The 18,176-nt window shown below is 41.2% G+C and overlaps 1 protein-coding gene across 5 annotated transcripts in view; it reads right to left on the bottom strand.

The window, feature by feature from the left end:
- LOC132827272 (lactosylceramide alpha-2,3-sialyltransferase-like) overlaps positions 1–18,176 on the bottom strand; it is an 82,401-nt gene that overhangs the window by 43,715 nt on the left and 20,510 nt on the right. Inside the window, exons 2-3 of one of the 5 annotated variants that reach the window (XM_060843939.1) lie at positions 14,242–14,360; positions 13,182–13,262 (exon numbers count right to left, since the gene is read on the bottom strand). The exons of 1 other annotated variant lie outside the window; for it this stretch is intronic. In XM_060843939.1, the coding sequence (XP_060699922.1) occupies positions 13,182–13,262; positions 14,242–14,276 (116 nt within the window). In that variant the 5' untranslated portion in view covers positions 14,277–14,360. Of the gene's footprint in view, positions 1–5,912; positions 5,994–13,181; positions 13,263–14,241; positions 14,361–18,176 lie in introns of those variants that run through there. 3 more of the 5 variants (XM_060844091.1, XM_060844164.1, XM_060844015.1) reach the window with 3 other exon arrangements.

Raw genomic sequence — 18,176 nt, 5'->3', positions numbered from 1 at the left:
CAATTGCTCAAAGGCAAGCACAAGTGGCCAGAGGTTATTATACACATTGACACCAAGGATGCACATAGAAAAAGGGATGAAGTCCCGCAGAGTAAATATAGGAATATAGGAAGTTAAACAAGAGGTTAAAAAGAACGACTTCTAGGTACTAATCTCTGGATTACTCCTGGTGCCACAAGCTAACGAGAGGAGGAAGAGGAGGATAGGGCCAAGAACTCGTGGCTAAGGAGCTGGTGAGGGAGCAGGGATTCATATTTTTGGATTATTGGGATATCTTCTGGGGCAGAGGTGCACCCCTCTTGTACAGGTCACTGTACAAGAGGGCACCAATATCATGAAGAAGGGCTTAAGCCCGAAACGTCGATCTCCTGCTCCTTGGATTCTGCGCTTTTTCAGCAACACATTTGGAGGGATTTAAACTAGTCTGGCAAAATGGGTGGGTCCCCAAACAGTAGTGAAATGAAAGAGGGGGTTGAGGCCAGTACAGAAGTTAAAGAGAGCAAATTAAATAGAAAAAGCACAGCAAGTGAAGTAGCAGAGAAGGAGAGTCAACTGCCCTGCTCGGCCTGTGTTTTTTTTACAGATCAATTCTGACCCTCCAACATTTGCAGTTCTCACTATCTCAAAGTTAAATAGAAAAGGCAAGCAACAGCATGTCAGGGAATGAGGGAAGACTGATTAAACTGCATTTATTCCAAAGCAAGAGGCCTGTTATTTAAGGCAGATGAACTCCGGGCACAGGTGGGAACATGGGACTGGGACTGGGATATCCTAACTATTACGGAAACACAGCTGAGAGAGACACAGTACTGGTATCTCAATGTTCTATGGTACAGATGTTACAGGAAGGAAAGAATGAGACGCATGAGAGGTGGAGGGGCGTGTCATTTTCATTGCAGAAAATATTGCAGCAATAGAGGACATTCCTGAGGGATTATCCAGTGAGGGTATATGGGTGGTAGTGAGATATAAAAGATGATCACTTTGATAGGATTCCAATGGTCAGCTGGAAATTGAGGAGTAAATATATAGGGAGATCACAGATAGATGTTTAAGAATAACATGGTTATAATAGGAGGGAAATTTAGCTTTCCAAACAAAGATTGGGGCTGCGTAGTATTAAGGGCTGGGCTGGGGAAGAATTTGTTGCATGTGTTCAGGAAAGATTTCTCAATATGTAGAAGACCCTACTACAGAAGGGACAAAACTCAACATCTTTTTAGGAAATAAAGCAGAGCAAGTCACTGAGGTGCTAGTGGGGGTGCACTTTGAGACCAATGACCATCATTCTATTAGCTTTAAAATTGTTATGGAAAAGGCTTGGTCTGATCCACAATTTGAATTTTAAATTGGAGCAAATCCAATTTTGATCGTTTTAGACAAGAACTTTCAGAAGTTTATTAGGGGAGGCTGTTTGCATGTAAAGAGACATCCAGAAAGTGGAAGGCTTTCAAAAACAGAGTTCAGAGCCAGCATCTTCCTGCTAAAGTGAACAGCAAGGTTGATAGTGAACACTGGATGACCAGAGATGTTGAGTCTCTGGTCAAGAAAAAGGAGGCATATGCCAGGGATAGACAGCTGGCATCAAATGAAATAGGGAGTATGTTAGCACACTTATGAAGGAAATCAGGAGAGCAAAAAAGAGACATGAGATAGCTTTGGCAGATAAGGTAAAAGGAGAATCCAAAGACAATCTACATATATTAAAGTGCAAAAGGGTGTAGTGAGAAGATACTGCCCCTTAAATGTGTGGAGCCACAGGAAATAGTTGAGATCCTAAAATATTTCTCGTTAGGATTTACTGTGCAGAGGGACATGGAAGCTTGGGAACTAGGATGCAAATACAGATGTCCTAAAAAGAGACCATATTATAGAAAAGGTGATGCTGGTGATCTTAAAATGCATAAAGGTAGATAAATCCCTGGGAAGTGAACAAGTATACCCCAGGACTTTGGGAAACGTGAAGAAATTACAGGGCGCATCTCAACAGATATTTGTATCATCGACAGACACACAGGCGAGGTGGCGGAAACCTGGAGGATACTTAATGTTGTTAAGAAAAGCTCCAAGGAAAAGCCAGTTAACTACAGAACAGTGAGCCTAACATGAACATTAAGTAGTTGGAGGGGATTCTGACAGATAGTACCTACATCCATTGGGAAAGGCAAGGACTCTTTAGGGATAGTCAACATGGCTTTTTGTGCATGGGAAATAGTGACTCTCAAATTTCATTGAGTGTTTTGAAGAGATGACCAAGAACATAGATGTGTACAAAAGTTAAAAAATCACAACACCAGGTTATAGTCGGAAGCAACAGCTTTCAAAGCGCTGCTCCTTCATTCGGTGGTTGTGGATAGGGAGGTAAAGATTGTCTACATGGGCTTTAGCAAGGCCTTCGACAAGGTACCACACAATAAGGTTAGTACATATGGAATCCGGGGAACAGCCAGCCTCTTGCAACAAAATTGGCTTGATGGTAGGAGAGAAACAGTGACGGTAGTGGAGGGTTATTTTTCAGACAGGAGGCCTGTAATCACCAGCAGTTGACTAGTTTGTTTCACACTCATATGGTTGTTCATGGACCACCTTCATTCACCCTCATTTTGAGATGTTTTCCCTAATGTTCATGAGAATGTGGATAGATATTTGCTGGCAAGATTAGCCTAACCCACTGAGACATAATACAGCATCAAGTGGGCGGCACGGTGGCACAGTGGTTAGCACTGCTGCCTCACAACGCCAGAGACCAGGTTCAAGTCCCGCCTCAAGCAATTGTCTGTGCAGAGTTTGCACATTCTCCCTGTGTCTCCGTGGGTTTCTTCCAGGTGCTCCGGTTTCCACCCACAGTCCAAAGATATGCAGGTTAGGTGAATTGGCTACGCCTGTAGTGTTAGGTGAAGGGGTAAACGTAGGGGAATGGGTCTGGGTGGGTTGCTCTTCAGAGGGTCGGTGTGGACTGGTCAGGCCGAAGGGCTTGTTTCCACACTGTAAGTAATCTAATTTAATTTAAAAATCACAACTCCAGGTTATAGTCCAACAGGTTTATTTGGAAGTACTAGGTTTCGGAGTGCTGCTCCTTTATGAGGTAGCTGTGGAGCAGCTGTATTTCCAAATAAACCCGTTGGACTATAACCTGGGGTTGCGTGTGATTTTTAAACTTTGTCCACCTAGTCTAACACCAGCACCTCCACATCATAGCTACCAATTTAAGGGCAGGGAGGCTGCAATTGTACAAGGTGTTGGTGAGGCTGCACCTGGAGTATTGTATGCAGTTCTGGTCTCCTTACTTAAGGAATAATTTACTGACTTTGGAAGCGGTGCGGATTCCAGAGATGAGGGGATTACCCTATGAGGACAGGTTGAACTGCTTAGGACTGTACTCGCTAGAATTTTAAAAAGGATGAGAGGGAATCTTACAGAAACAAAATTATGAAAGGAATAGACAAGATAAAAGCAGGCAAGTGGTTTCTACTGGTGCATAAGACTAGGACTAGGGGACTTGGCCTCAAGATTAGGGGGAGTAGATTGCGGACAGAGAGGAGGAGGACCTGCTTTTCACAGACAGTAGTGAATCTATGGAATTCTCTACCTAAGGAAGGACAGGCAGCTTTATTAAATATATTTAAGATACAGTTGGATGGGTTTTTTGCATTGTAGGGGAATTAAAGGTTATGGGGACAACTTGGGTAGGAGGAGCTGAGCCGTTGGATAGATCAGCCATGATCTTAATGAATGGGACAAATGGCCTACTCCTGCTTCTATTGTTATGAAATCTTTTGAAGTTCCTTCCAGTGTCAGAACTATGCATTCATATGTGCTGTCTGTTATGGTCAGTTATACATGGCCTCTTCAGCTATAGTTGGTATATTGGTGATCTCCTGAATGATCATAATGTTGAACTCCACGCACACCGACAGACTTATTATCATCAGCCCACTTATATCTAATAGGTTGTGGTCTCCATTCAAATTTGTTATATTTGTATATACCAATGTAAGAAATAGACACTTGTAGGTTGTATCATTTACTCCCAACAATTCAGACATATGTTCAAGATTCAAATTTTGCACTTGCTCACCTGGCAATTTTAGCTGTGAGCATATTTAAATTTTCTTTGGACAAACATCCTATTTGACTTGGTGTACATGTCAATCAGCAAGGACAACTTGTTCGCTTCTGGCTGAAGACCTTTTCACTCAGAACCATTACTGTGGTCTATCTGGTTGCTCTTATGCAATTCTCTGGCATGCTTGCTGTAGTTACTGCCAGTATATGTACATAGATTGCATATTATTGTAGCCTCTTGGTCACACCTAGAAATGTCTGACTCCAACATTTAGAGTAAAAAAAAGTTGGCACATTCTTTGAAGGTCAGTCAGCTCATCCACAGGACATCATTGTAGATGGGCCTTAGGATCATGACCTTACCCAACTCCCTTCAGCTGCTTAATCAGTAAGCTGCCCATCAAGTCTGCCAGGATCACATTAATTAGCAGAGCAAACTCAATGGACCAAACGGCTTACTTCTCCTCCCACACCTTATGGTCTTATTGTAAGATCAAGAGTGGCAGTATTCATGGATTATTGCAAATATTCAGGTTTAGGTTGATAAGGAGCAATTAATATTCATGTCACGCAATGACCATCTCCAACAAGAGATCCAGTTGTCACAAAATGAAATTCAATGGAATTGCCATCAGCAAATCCCCCACCATTAACACTCTAGGAGCTACTATTTACTAGACACTGCTCAAAAGGCAGTGGCTAAAAGATGCAGCAAAACAATATTTTCAGTCCCAAAATCAAGGACCCAGCACTTTAGCTTCAATTCAGGAGAGGGGGGAGACAGCAGGAGGCTCAGGATCAGGGCCCATCACTTCTGCTTGAACTCAGACAGGGGAGTTCAACAGCTACAGTTTCTGGGAATTAATGATTAGGAAAGAGAAAAGAACATCAAGCATTGACAGGGAAGTTGGGGGTGCTGATTAGCTTGAGGATTTTTTACAAAATGCACTTTTGGAAGAAGGAATTAACTAGAAATAGCAGGAATAAGTAGTGAAAGTCAGAGCCAATACAATAAAGTAACATAATTAAGCAAAATAGGGCAAGGGAAGTAAAGTTAGTTGAGAAATTAAGTTTAATGGTATAATTCTATTTTTTTTAAAAAATTAACTAAGGGGTGTAAGGGAAGCCATGGCAGCAGAGGTCATGCTCATGACATGCTCCTCTTGTACTATTTGGCAAAGCATGAAAATTTCAGTTGCCCCTGGTGACGACGTGTGCAGGAAATGTGTCCTTCTGCAGCTGCTGGCTAACTGCATTCAGAGAAGGAACTGCGGGTGAACCTCACTGTGGAGCATCTGTGATACTGTTTATGTCATGGGTAGAACATACAGCGAGGTGATCACATCATAGGTGGAGACTGAACAGACAAATGACATGGGTGACTATAAGGTAGAGTAGTGAAAGGCAAGTAAAACACGAGTCCACTGTAGCCACTCCCATTTTATTTATATATATGCTCTGGATACTATTGGGAGAAATGAATGCGTACAGGAAAGCAATGGGAGTCAACATTATGGCACCATGGGTGGGTCTGCTGCACAAGGGGAGGAAGAATAATAACAACGATAGGAGATTCAATTGTAAGAGAACAAACAGATATTTCTGCAATAGCAAAAAGATTCCAGGATAGCATGTTGCTTTCCTGGTGCCAGACACAGGGAAGTCACTGAATGGATGGACAACATCCTGAAGCAATACAGACAAGACATTATCATACACATCAGTAACAACAACATAGGTGATGAAAGGGATGAGGTCCTGTCAGCAGAATTTAGGAAGTAGATTTGTGTTACAGGTAAACAAGGTAGTCAAGGGGCATTTAGCATGCTTGCCTTCATTGCTCAGACCTTTGAGTGTAGAAGTTGGGATGTCATATGGAGGTTATTCGCGAGGCTTCTTCAGGAGTACTGTGTGCAGTTCTGGTTGTCCTGTTATAGGAAGAATATTATAAAACTGGAGAAGGTTAAGAAACATTTACCAGGAAGACACTGGTTAGGCCACTATCGAAATAAAGTGTTCAATTCTGTTCTCCCTGCTACAGAAAGATGTTGTGAAACTTAAGGGGGTTCAGAAAAGATTTACAAAGGACATTGCCAGGATTTGAGGGTTTGGGCTGTAGTGAGAGGCTGAATAGGCTGGGGTTATTTTCCCTAGAGTATCGGAAGCTGAGGGGCAACCTTATAGAAGTTTACAAAATAATGAGGAGCATAGATAGGGCGAATAGGTAAGGTCTTTTCCCCAGGGTACTAAGGGCACTGGTATAAGGCAAGGGAGTCAAGATATAAAAGCGACCTAACAGGCAACCTTTTACAGAGTGGTGCATGTACGGAATGAACTACCAGAGGTGGAGGAGGAGGTTGGTACAATTCCAACATTTAAAAGGCATCTGGATGGGCATATGAACAGGAATGTTTTAGAGGGATATGGGCCAAATGGGACAAGATTAATTTAGGATATCTGGTCGGCGTGGACAAGTTGGAACAAAGGCTCTGTTTCCATGCAGTACAGCTCCATGACACCTGGAATTGAATTATTAAAACAGGCTGAGACTTCTTTCACTTGAAGCACGGGAGGTTGAGGGACAATCTCAAGGAGGTTCATAAAATCATTAGGGGTTTAGATATGGTGAATAGCAAAGGTCTTTTTCCTTGGGTGAGTGAGTTCAAAACTAGGGGACATAGGTTTAAAAGGAGAAAAAAGAAAGATTTGACAAAGGACAGGAGGGTCCACTTTTCTAAAGAAGTGATTCATCGTATCTGTGTGGTTTCATTTGGATACTCCAGTTTCCTCCCACATTCCAAAAGATATGCAGGTCAGATGAATTGGCCATGCTAAATTGCCTTAGTCAGGGATAAAATGTAGGGAAAGGAGTCTGGGCAGGTTACTCTTCAGAGGGTCAGTGGAGTTGTTGGGTCCAAGGGCCCATTTCCACGCTGTAGAGAATCTAATTTAATCTGTTGAATGAACTGCCAGAGGAAGTGGTGGATGCAGATACAATTATTTGTTTAAAAGACATTTGGATAAGTACATGAATAGGAAAGGTTTGGAGGTATATGAATTAAATGCAGGTAGGTGGGACTAGTTTAGTTTGGGAATATGGTCAGCATGAACTAGTTGGACCAAAGGGTTTGTTTTCACACTGTATAAATATATGAAAGCAAGGTACTATGTCTTGTATCTGATTAGTTCCAGTGCCATGTGCTAGTGAGTTTAGAAATAGTGGTTCATCTCAATGAATGCATGCCAGAGAAATGGTGCAGGAGAGACTTCAGATCTCTGAGACACTGGGACCATCTGGGGATAGTGGAACCTCTGCAAAGTGACAAGTTGCACATGAACCAGTATGGGACCAGGCTTCCTTGTTAAGGGGCCAGACAAGACACAAGGATGTTTAGTATAGTTGGATAGTACTTATTTTAATGCAGCATATCTGACAAACAAGGCAGATGACTTGGAAGAGTAGTTGATAAATTTCAGAAGTGGAGAATTAATAGGGTAGTAATGAGTTTCAACTTCCACAACATTAATGAGGGTGGTCATGGTGCAAAAGGTTCAGAAAGAATGTCTCTCTTAAAATGCATCCAAGAGAGCTTTTTAAGCAAGAATGTAGAAGGCCCTACAAGACATGGGACGGCCCTGGGCTTAAATTTATGTAATGAAAACAGGCAAGTGGTTGAAGTATCAGTGGGGGAATATTTTGCAGACAGCAATCATAACTCCCCTAAATTCAAGGCTACTACGGAAAAAAAACAAGGGTGGACCTGAAATAAAAAAAGTTTTAAACTCTGGAATGGCCAATTTTAATAAGATCAGATATAATTTGACCAGAATGGATTGGGAACAGATACTTCTAGACACATCTATGTCAAGGGGGAAGAGTACAGTGTCAACATGTTTCAATAAAGGTGGGATCAATGAATCCAGTGAACCCCAGATACAGGGCTATACAGTATCCAAGATTAAAAGGGAGGCCTATGGCAGAAACTGAGGGCTAAAACAGCAAAACCCTTGAAAAGGTATACAATGTGCAAAGGGGAACTTAAAAAAAAAAATCAGGAGAGCAAAACATGGCATGAAAAGGATAATGGCAGGTTAATGTACTTAGAAAATCCTAAGTTATTTTAAGGATAAAAGGATCATAGGAGTAATTTGGTCATGGAGCCCAAGGACATCGGTGGTGTCCTAAAATGAATAATTGTCTGTGTTCATTAGTGAGAGGGACACTGTGGGTATAAAAAAAAGAGAAAGAATGTGATATAATTCAAGAAATTTGTACAGACAAAAAACAGATGTTCTGAGTGGTCTGGCAGGCTTAAAAGTAGATAGAAACTTCAGGGTGAAATGTATCCAAAGCTGTTGAGAGGGGCAAAGGAGGAAATAGGAGACACACTGGCAATAATTTTGAATTCCTTTCTGGCCACAGGACAGGTTCCATAGTATTGAGGACCGTCAACGTGTTCCGTTATTCAGGATGGACAGACAGACGGACAGAAATAGAGAGAGATAAACCACGAAACTATAGGCCAGGCGGCCCAACCAGTGCTAGGGAAATTACTGGAAGTAATTCTGGAGGGACAGAATTAATGTGCATTTGGAGAAGCAGGAACTAAGCAAAGTAAGAGTTAATATGATCAAAGGAAATTTAACGAATTAGATCCAGATTTGACTGATTGGCAGGAGGCACAAGGGAACAGTGCAGGTGAGAGTTTGTGACTGGAAGCTTATGTTCAGCAGGATCAGTATCAAGGACTTCACTATATGTGGTGCATATGACATTTAGACTTGAAACTAAGTTCATGTATGATATGAAAATTTGAATGATGGCAGAGTGAGATGAATGGAGAATATATATGGGCTCGTCAGATGGGCTGATGAGTGACAAATGGAATTCAATCCAGATAAGTGTGAGGTTTAGATTACCTGCAGTGTGGAAACAGGCCCTTCAGCCCAACAAGTCCACACCGACCCTCCGAAGAGCAACCCACCCAGACCCAATCCCCTACATTTGCCCATTCACCTAACACTACAGGCAATTTAGCATGGCCAATTCACATAATCTGCACGTCTTTAGATTGTGGGAGGAAACCCATGCAGACACAGAATGTGCAAACTCCACACAGACAGTTGCCTGAGGTGTGAATTGAACTCTGGTCTCTGGCTCAGTGAGGCAGCAGTGCTAACCAGTGTGCCACAAGTGATGTACTCGGGCAAGACAGCAAAGGCAAGGAACTGCATGATAATTGGTGGATCTTAGAAAGCATCAAGAATCAGAGGTCTTGGTTGTGAAGTCCACAAAGATAGCAAGACAGGTAGAATAAATGATTAAATCAACATCTGGAATATTTGCCCTTATTAGCCAAGGAGGAGAGTTTAGGAGCAGGAAGATTATGCATGAAACTGTATAAACTGTTGTTTGGGCAACAGTATAAGTATTGTGACTGAACTACAGAGTGCAAAGCAGATTTAGTAGAACGTTCACCGGGCTGGCATATTTTAGTTATGTAGAGAAAAACAGATATAGTCTTCTCTGCTTTAAGAAAATCAACCTCAGTCTGAGTTGGTGTGGGTGGTGGTGGAAGGAGGAGGAGAACAACATACATGAAAGATGCATAGAAGTACAGGGACAACAATAGGGTAGATGCAAAGAGAATTTGGCTGTTAATGGAGGGAATGCAAGGAATTTCTAACCCCCCCACCCCACCCAGAGGGTCATGGGAATCTGGGAGCTCCCTGTTTGAAAGGATTGTTGAGGCAGAAACCCTCATAATACTAAGGCAGTATTTAAAGAAATGTGGCATCACGGAGCCCTAACAAAACTGAAGTCAATGGCAATCAGGGCAAAACTTCTACACTGAATGAGTCATATCTACTACAAAGGAAGATTGTTGAGATTGTTGGAAGTCAGTTAACTCAACTCCAGAACACCTCTTCAGGACTCTCTCAGCATGGTGTCCTTGGCCGAACCATCTTCAGTTGTCTCAAAGTCCTTCCCTCCATCAAAAAGGTCTGACTTGGGGAGTTTGCTGATGTCTGGCATTGGTCTCTTCAGATACTGAAGCCATCCATGTTCAAGTACAGCAAGAACTAGACAGAATCCAGGTTTAGGCTGACAAGTGGCAAGTAACACTTGCATCACTGAAATGCCAGTCATTGACTATCTCCAGCAAAAAAAATTCAATCATTATTCATAATACTCTATGGTGTTACTATCACCAAATCCCCGACTGTCAATATCCTTTTGACAGGGGAAGTCACCAACTACCAGAAATTTAAATGTAACAGCCATAAAAGAGCTACAGGAACAGGTCAGAGGTAAGGCATCCTGAAATAAGTAAAATCTGCAATATCTGCCATCTAGAAGGACAAGAAATATGGGAGTTAATAAAGTGGGATGCTAGAAAAATCACAGTAGGACAGGTGGCATCTGAGGAGCGAGAGAGTCAACGTTTCGGGCTTAGCCCTTCAGGAACACCACCACCTTTGAGTTCCCTTCCAGCCACCATCCTGATTCAGTGTCACTGGGTCAAAGTTCTGAAATCTGTTGCTAACAGCATTGCAATTGTCACTACACTCACAAGGACTTCAACAGTTCAAAAATGCAACAGTACAATGACATTAATTGCTGGTTCTGGCATGCATGCATCTCATTGTAGCCATTTTACCATTGCTGCTCAGCATCACCAACAAGGCAAGAGGGGAATCTCACTCCAGCTACCTATTCCTTTCAAAGATGATGCACGCAGGCACCCAGATGGAGGTGGACCCACATACAACCCTCAGAGGTTTCCTCTCTAGACATTCCAGGGGTACCCTCCACCACCACTTCCACTTCTTAATGGAAAAGATTAGTAGCACACCAGACCTTCAGACTCCGAAGGCGGAGGTGATCACTAATGAGACCTTGCTGGGGAAGCTGAAAAGTCTGAAGTTGGATGAAAACGCTCAGATGGACTACAGCCCAGAGTTCAGAGGAGATAATTGAGGAGATTGTAGGGGCATTGGTTATCTTTCAGGAATCACTAGAGTCAGGAAACATCCTGGATGTCTGGAAAATGGCTAACTTAATATTTAAGAGTTTGAGGGAGACAGAAGTCAAAAAACTGGTTAGCCTGATGCTGTTGGCAAAGCTTTAGAGTCCATTATCAAGAATGAAATTGCAGCATATTTGGAAGTGAATGGCAAAACAGGGCTAAAATCAATATAGCTTTGTCAAAAGGAAATCAAGCTGAAAATTCTGACAAATCTGTTAGAAGAGGTAATGAGCAGGTTAGACAAAGGAGAGCCAGTAGACGTGAGTTATGATTTCCAGAAGGCCTTTGACAAGGTGCCACACAGAAAGCTGCCAATAAAGATAAGAGCCCTTGTGTTAGGGGCAAGGTATTGGCAGAGAGAGAGAATTGGCTGACTGGGAGAAGACAGTATAATGCATTAACAATCTGGATGAAGGCACTGATGCTAAGTTTATAGATAACACAAAGATAGGTGGAAGGAGAGGTAGTGTTGAGGAAGTGGGGAGGCTCCAGAAAGACTTGGAAAGGCTAGGAAAATGGGCAATGAACTGACAGATGTGGGAAAATGTATGATTAAGTAGGAAGGAGACGTATAGAGTATCTTCTGAACAGGGGAAGGCTTTAAAAATCTGAATCACTAAGGGGCTAGAGTGTTTTAGTTCACATTCTCTTCAGGTTAGCATGCAGGTTCAGTTGGTAATTAGGAACGCAAATGCAATGTTAGCATCCATTTCAAGAAGGCTAAAACACAAGAGCAGAAATGCATTTCTGAGGCTCTATAAGGCTCTGGAATTGTGTGTACAGTTTTGGTCCCCATATCTATAAGAGGATGTGCTGGCCTTGGAGGGAGTCCAAAGGGGGTTTATAAGAATAATCCCAGTGATGAAGGGGTTGCCCTAGCAGGAGGGGTTGAGGACTCTGGGATTGTACTCTTTCGAGTTTAGAAGGATGAGTTGGGGGGGGGGGGGGGGGGGGTGTTGGGGAATCTATTACAGAATGACAAAGGCCTGGACAGAGTGGATGTGGAGATGTTTACATTAGTAGAAAACACTAGGACCAGAGGGCACAGCTTCAGATTGAAAGGACAACCCTTTTGAATGAAGAAGAGGAATTTCTTCAGTCACAATGTGGTTAATCTGTGGAACTTGTTGCCACTGATGGCTGTGGAGGCCAAGTCACTACGTGTTGATAAACAGGTTGTTTATCGTGAATAACGGGATCAAGAGTTATGAGCAGAAGGCAGGAGATTGGGGGTTCCATAGATTCCATAAAATTCCTACAGTGTGGAAACAGGCCATTTGTTCTAACAAGACTATACCGACCCTCTGTTTAGTATCCCACCCAGACTCACTTCCCTACAAGAGCCCTACATTTCCCAATCCACCTAACCTGTACATCGTTGAACTGTCAAAGAAAACTTGAGCACCGAGGGGAAAACTACAGAGACACGGGGAGAATGTGAAAACTCCACTCAGATAGTTGCTAGAGGCTAGAATTTGGTCCTGTGAAGTAGCAGTGCTAACTACTGAATTCCAGTGCCGCCTGGTGAGAAACATATCAGCCAAGATCAAATGATAGAACAAATTTGGTGGGCCGAATGGCCCAATTCTGCTTTCTATGGAAGCTCGAGTGAGGAAGCTGTGCCTGCTCCTGGGTAGGATCACCTCTATATATCTGAGCTTTCCAGCCACAAACACTCCAAGGGTTCACTGTCCAAATCTTTCAGGCCTCAGGAGGTATCGTTAACAGCAACATTTATTGCATAAGAAGAAAGGTAAAGTAATACCAAAAAAGGGTTCTATCTGCTGTTGCCATTAAACAGAGGCCACTTGTCTTTACAACAAAAACTAATTGAGAGATCTTACCCAACTCACATCCTGGAACTGATCACCAGTTAGGAGCAAGAAGCCAGACAAAACCTAACGCTCAATGTGATGTTTCTTCCAATCAACATCCTCATCTTCACCTTCAGAAGTCTACATCACTTTCCCAGTTGCTGTGTCTACTCAACTTGTTCAGGGGTCAGCATGCCAGGAACATACAGCACATTCCATCTGGAATGTATTGCAAGGCCCTGCCAGGGCAATCCAAGTATCAGAACCTCACCTTGAGGAGCCTGGTAGCCTCTGGTGTAACTTGCAATCCACCTCAAACAACAGCTCTGGTCTCCCAGTATGGCATCCAGTCCTGAAAATAAGTCAGGAATCTGAGAATGATCAAATATATAGGAATCACAACAGCAATGCTGACCTCCAAGATGTGGTATCGATGATTACAGTTGAACTGGCCATTAATTCAGCAACAATATGGCACTCAACACATACAGTCTTTATTTCCCTGGATGAAGTTAGTAATGTTGACTTCATCTGTGGCACTGTACTCTCAGTGTGAAGAGACAAAAGTATGAATGGAGAAGGAGAAAAGTTAGCAAAAGAAAAAATTACCTTAGAGTAGGCAGTTTAGTGATATTCCTATACCAGAGGATAAAACCCTGTAAAGTTTATTTTGAAGTGGAGAATATTTTAATGCAGGCATACATGTAAAGGCTCCAAACATCTATCTGGTTTTCAAGACTGGCAGTTGAAATCTGTGTTAGTCTATTGAGGTGTTAGGAAAATGTTTTCTGGTGAGTACTGTACACGGTGGTGCTTTTAGATACTGTTCAGAGGTATCTTGAGAGGTGCAAGTGAGTTTTGTTTCAAATTAAGTGGAGTGTAGGTTTGAGACTTTAAAAATCTTTGTGTGCTTTACATCTAAATAACCTAGTTAATTCAATTTCTTTTGCTTCATAAACTTCTGTTTTATTGTGAAGACTATTTCTGCTTCAGTAAGATACCACTTTGTTAAAACCAAATCATGGTATCTATCAAGCTAAATTCAGCCTAGAATCTGACTTGCCTGGTGATAATTTCAGCTGCAGACTAGTCTATCCTACACCACAGATTTCATGCTCGGGTGTTGAGAGATAGAGAATTAGTTAATTTAGGAACATAATGAATAGGAATTTAGGATTAGAGATATGTGACTGCACAGAGCGAGTCTTTAAAAACAAAATTCAAGTTTAGTAGCTTCTTCACAAAAGCAACATTGATCGGAAAACATTTCTGCTAACAATGCTAGTTTTTAAACAAGATTTTAGATGTATTACCAAATATACATATCTTACATTAGAGTTCCTTTGAAAAGTTTAGCTTTCCTCATTTTTCCAGTCACTGGCAGTTATTACAGGAAATTATACTGCAGTTTCTCAGTGGTCCAGTAATATTTCAAAAAAAAAAAAAATAGCTGGAAAGAAAGCAAATAATTTCAATGAGACAAGGGAAGAACTTGTTTTTCTCACAATCTGCCACCTGGAACAAATTTCAATATCAAAACTTCAGCTTGGCAATATTACTCCGTATCATTTAGCTTAAATATTTGAAATCACAGCCAAAGTGACTATAAGCATCAGTCAGTCAATAAATCTACATAATAGTTTAGAGATATTTCATATTTCTTGCCAGAATAAAAAGCAGAATATATTACTGCATCTATGCAAACATAGTGATGTTTATCAGAATAAAAATAACATGAAATTTCCAATTGAACTATAGGGATACATTAAAATTTCATGTTTATGGAATTGTACACTGCAATAAATATTTAACTGAAAAATAGTACAGTCAGTTCTGATGCAACACATGTTTCTCTAACACAAATTAGCTTTAATGCAATTGAAGAATTTAGACTTATTTGTAGAATGTAAACTTTCCTTACCTGTAATGGCTATAATGATATTCTGGCCCCATTAGATAAAATGGGGTGGCTATCACTCAATTTTCTTAAAACACGAGATCTCATGAGAATGGAACAATCACATTATATCAGAATCAATTGTACATTTCTAGGAATTTCATTTTATGAGAGAATGTAAACTTCTACCATCACTACTATGGCTTTTCTACTGGAAAGAATGCCCTGGTTCAAAAACGGTGCATAAAGTTAAAGTTAATCTGCAAGATCAGCCAATCGATATTTCCAAAAACCCGTAGGAGCGAAAATTGGCTGCTTTTTTAGTATTCCTTTCTCACCATTTTGGAAATGTAGAATTGATATGCTTGCAATTCAGAATACCACATTAATAGCTCTACTGCTAGCATAAAAAGTTTAAAGTAAAAGACAAGATATTCTGTCAGATTTCTTTCAGCTATGTTGTGGGGTCACCTATAGAACTGGCCAGTTTGTTCCATACAAAACTAAGATTGCAACGACACAAGGGTCAAAATCCACTTTCCTTACTGATCCATCAGTAGCATGCGAGGCATCATAATTTATAAAGCTGTACATTTCCATATTCCAAGGGGTTATGAATCCCATTTGTGCGGTTGCTGCAGCAGGAATTCTATTACACCATGAAATAGTATACCATAGTAATATTGAGAGCCTAACATTGCCCTAAGGTGCTCACCAGTATATGCAGGGCATCCCCAGTGTACCATCTTGATGTCACACAGTTGAATTAGTGATCTCAGATCCTCCAAGTTGATCTTGGAGAACCACACCATTCTGAGAAGCCATTGGATTCAATTTTAACACTTTCTCCACAGATACTGCCAAGCTGAGTTTCTCCAGAAATTTCCGGTTTTTTTTGTTCCTTGATTCTATTCCCACTAAACAGTTGATCTAACTTTCCAACCTTACCCCTTGTTAATCTAAAACTGTAAACAGCTCTCACTCTCCAAGTTTTGCCCTTCTTCTTTTTAAATCCATCAATACTCCTATCCTCAAAAGAATAATCCTCAACTTCAACATCATGACAAACCACTGTTCAATTCTAACCTCCTTTTATTTTCCTTGAACATGTTGTCATGTTTCCAACTGGTCCTTAACTTCCCTGGAATTCAATATCTGAATTCCTCCAATCAAGTTTCCACTCCTGTAAAGGTATCAAATAGTTCAAGGTCAAATGACATCCTGTATGACTTATCAAGATAAACGTTTCTGATCATCCGTCACAACCCTTGTCAATCTTTTCTGTGATTAAGCAACCCTATAACAGTGAAACGCTGCGGAATAACTCTTACCCTCACCCTCATTTTCCACGACAGAAAATAAGAAGTTTTGAACGAATGGAAATGCAAAAATAAAAAAATTATTAGCTGGAATACTATACCAAGGATAGGCGATGGCCTAATGATATTATTGCGAAACTATTAATTCAGAAACTCAAGTTACCTTTCTGGGGATCGAGGTTCAAATCCTGCCACGACAAATGGTGGAATTTGAATACGAACAATCTGGAATTAACGTCTGTAATGATAGCTATGGAACCTGTCAATTGTCGGGAAACCCATCTGGATTCACTAATGCTCTTTAGGGAAGGAAAGCTGTTAAACTTTACCTAGTCGGCTTTACATATGTCGCCACATTAACGTAGCTGACTCTTCACTGCCCTCTGGGCAATTAGGAATGTGCCATAAATACTAGGTAAGCCAGGACAGCCACATCCCGTGGAACGAAAAAATTTTATTGTGCAATGATACAGGATTAATTAATTAGCTTCGTGAAGATGCTCCTTGGTGAAAATACAATAATTGAATTCTATAGTTTCACAGAAAAAGATTGCAGATAATTTTCTACTTAAATAAAGGCAATAACAGAAGTATGGAAGCTTTGTAGTCACAATGAATTTGAATATTATGTTAAATGAATGGTCAATGCAAATATTTAAGGAAACATATCGGAACATATAGAACAGGTACATTTCAACTGAAGAAAAATGCCTTCTAGTTTTGACTCCCACACCCTACCCTTGTCCCTCCAAGATTTTATAAACTTCTAAAGGTCACCCCTCAGCTTCCGATGCTCCAGGGAAAATAGCCCCATCCTAATTCAGCGTCTCCCAATAGTTTAATCCGTCCAACCCTGCCAACATCCTTGTATATCTTTTCTCAACCGTTTCATGTCTAACAATATCTTTCCTTTAGCTGGGAGACCAATATTCCAAATGTGGCCTAAACAATGTCCTGCAACATTACATCCCAACCCCTTTATTCAATGCACTGACCAACAGTGGATGCAATACATTTGGAGTTTCAGGCACCATTTGGTAAGGTGCCACTCATTAGACTACCTCAAGACCCACAGCACTGGGGGGCAACACATTAGCATGGATAAAAGAACTGGGTAACATAAACATGACAGAGTTGGGATAAAGGAGGCACAAGATAGCAACCTGTAACGAATAATGCGTCATAGGGATCTGGGTTAGGAGAACCATCATTAACATATAGGAAATAATTTAGAGGAAGAAGATGAATGTGTACTATAGCCAAGTTTGCAGATAGGTGAGAAGGCAATTAGTGAGGATGACAGAATCTTCAGCGAGTTCCGACAGGCTGGGTGAATAGGGGAAAAAAAATGACAGATGGAATATAATGAGGAAAAATATTAAGTTTATGCACTTTGGCAGGAAGAATAGAGGAGAAGAATATCACTTAAACGGAGGAAGACTACAGAAAATTAGAAGAGGAATTTGGGAATCCTCATCTGAGAGACTCAAAACAAAAGTAGCATCCAAGCTCAGCAGGTAATTAGAAAGGCAAATGTTGGCCTTCATTTTAAATACTGCAAATGTGTTGCTGGTCAAAGCACAGCAGGCCAGGCAGCATCTCAGGAATAGAGAATTCGACATTTCGAGCATAAGCCCTTCATCAGGAATCCTGATGAAGGGCTTATGCTCGAAACGTCGAATTCTCTATTCCTGAGATGCTGCCTGGCCTGCTGTGCTTTGACCAGCAACACATTTGCAGCTGTGATCTCCAGCATCTGCAGACCTCATTTTTTACTCTTCATTTTAAATAGAACATTTACAAAAGTAGAGGGGTTTTGCTAAAATTATCCAAGGCACAGACTCAGACCACAGCAAGAATACTGTAAAAACAGTTTTGGTCCCTCATCTAAGGGAAGATATACTGGTATTGCAACAACCCAGAGCAGGTTCCTGAGGCTGATACCAGATCTGGAGGGACTGTCTGATAAGAACAGGTTGAATATATTAGGACTGTACTCATCTGAATAGAGAGAACCTTATTGAGATGCACAGAATTCTTAGTGGACTCG

This window comes from Hemiscyllium ocellatum, chromosome 1, assembly GCF_020745735.1.
Source record: "Hemiscyllium ocellatum isolate sHemOce1 chromosome 1, sHemOce1.pat.X.cur, whole genome shotgun sequence".
NCBI classification, from domain to species: domain Eukaryota; kingdom Metazoa; phylum Chordata; class Chondrichthyes; order Orectolobiformes; family Hemiscylliidae; genus Hemiscyllium; species Hemiscyllium ocellatum.
The sequence above is the reverse complement of the archived record's forward strand: the minus strand, read 5'-3'. Positions and strand labels throughout refer to the sequence as shown.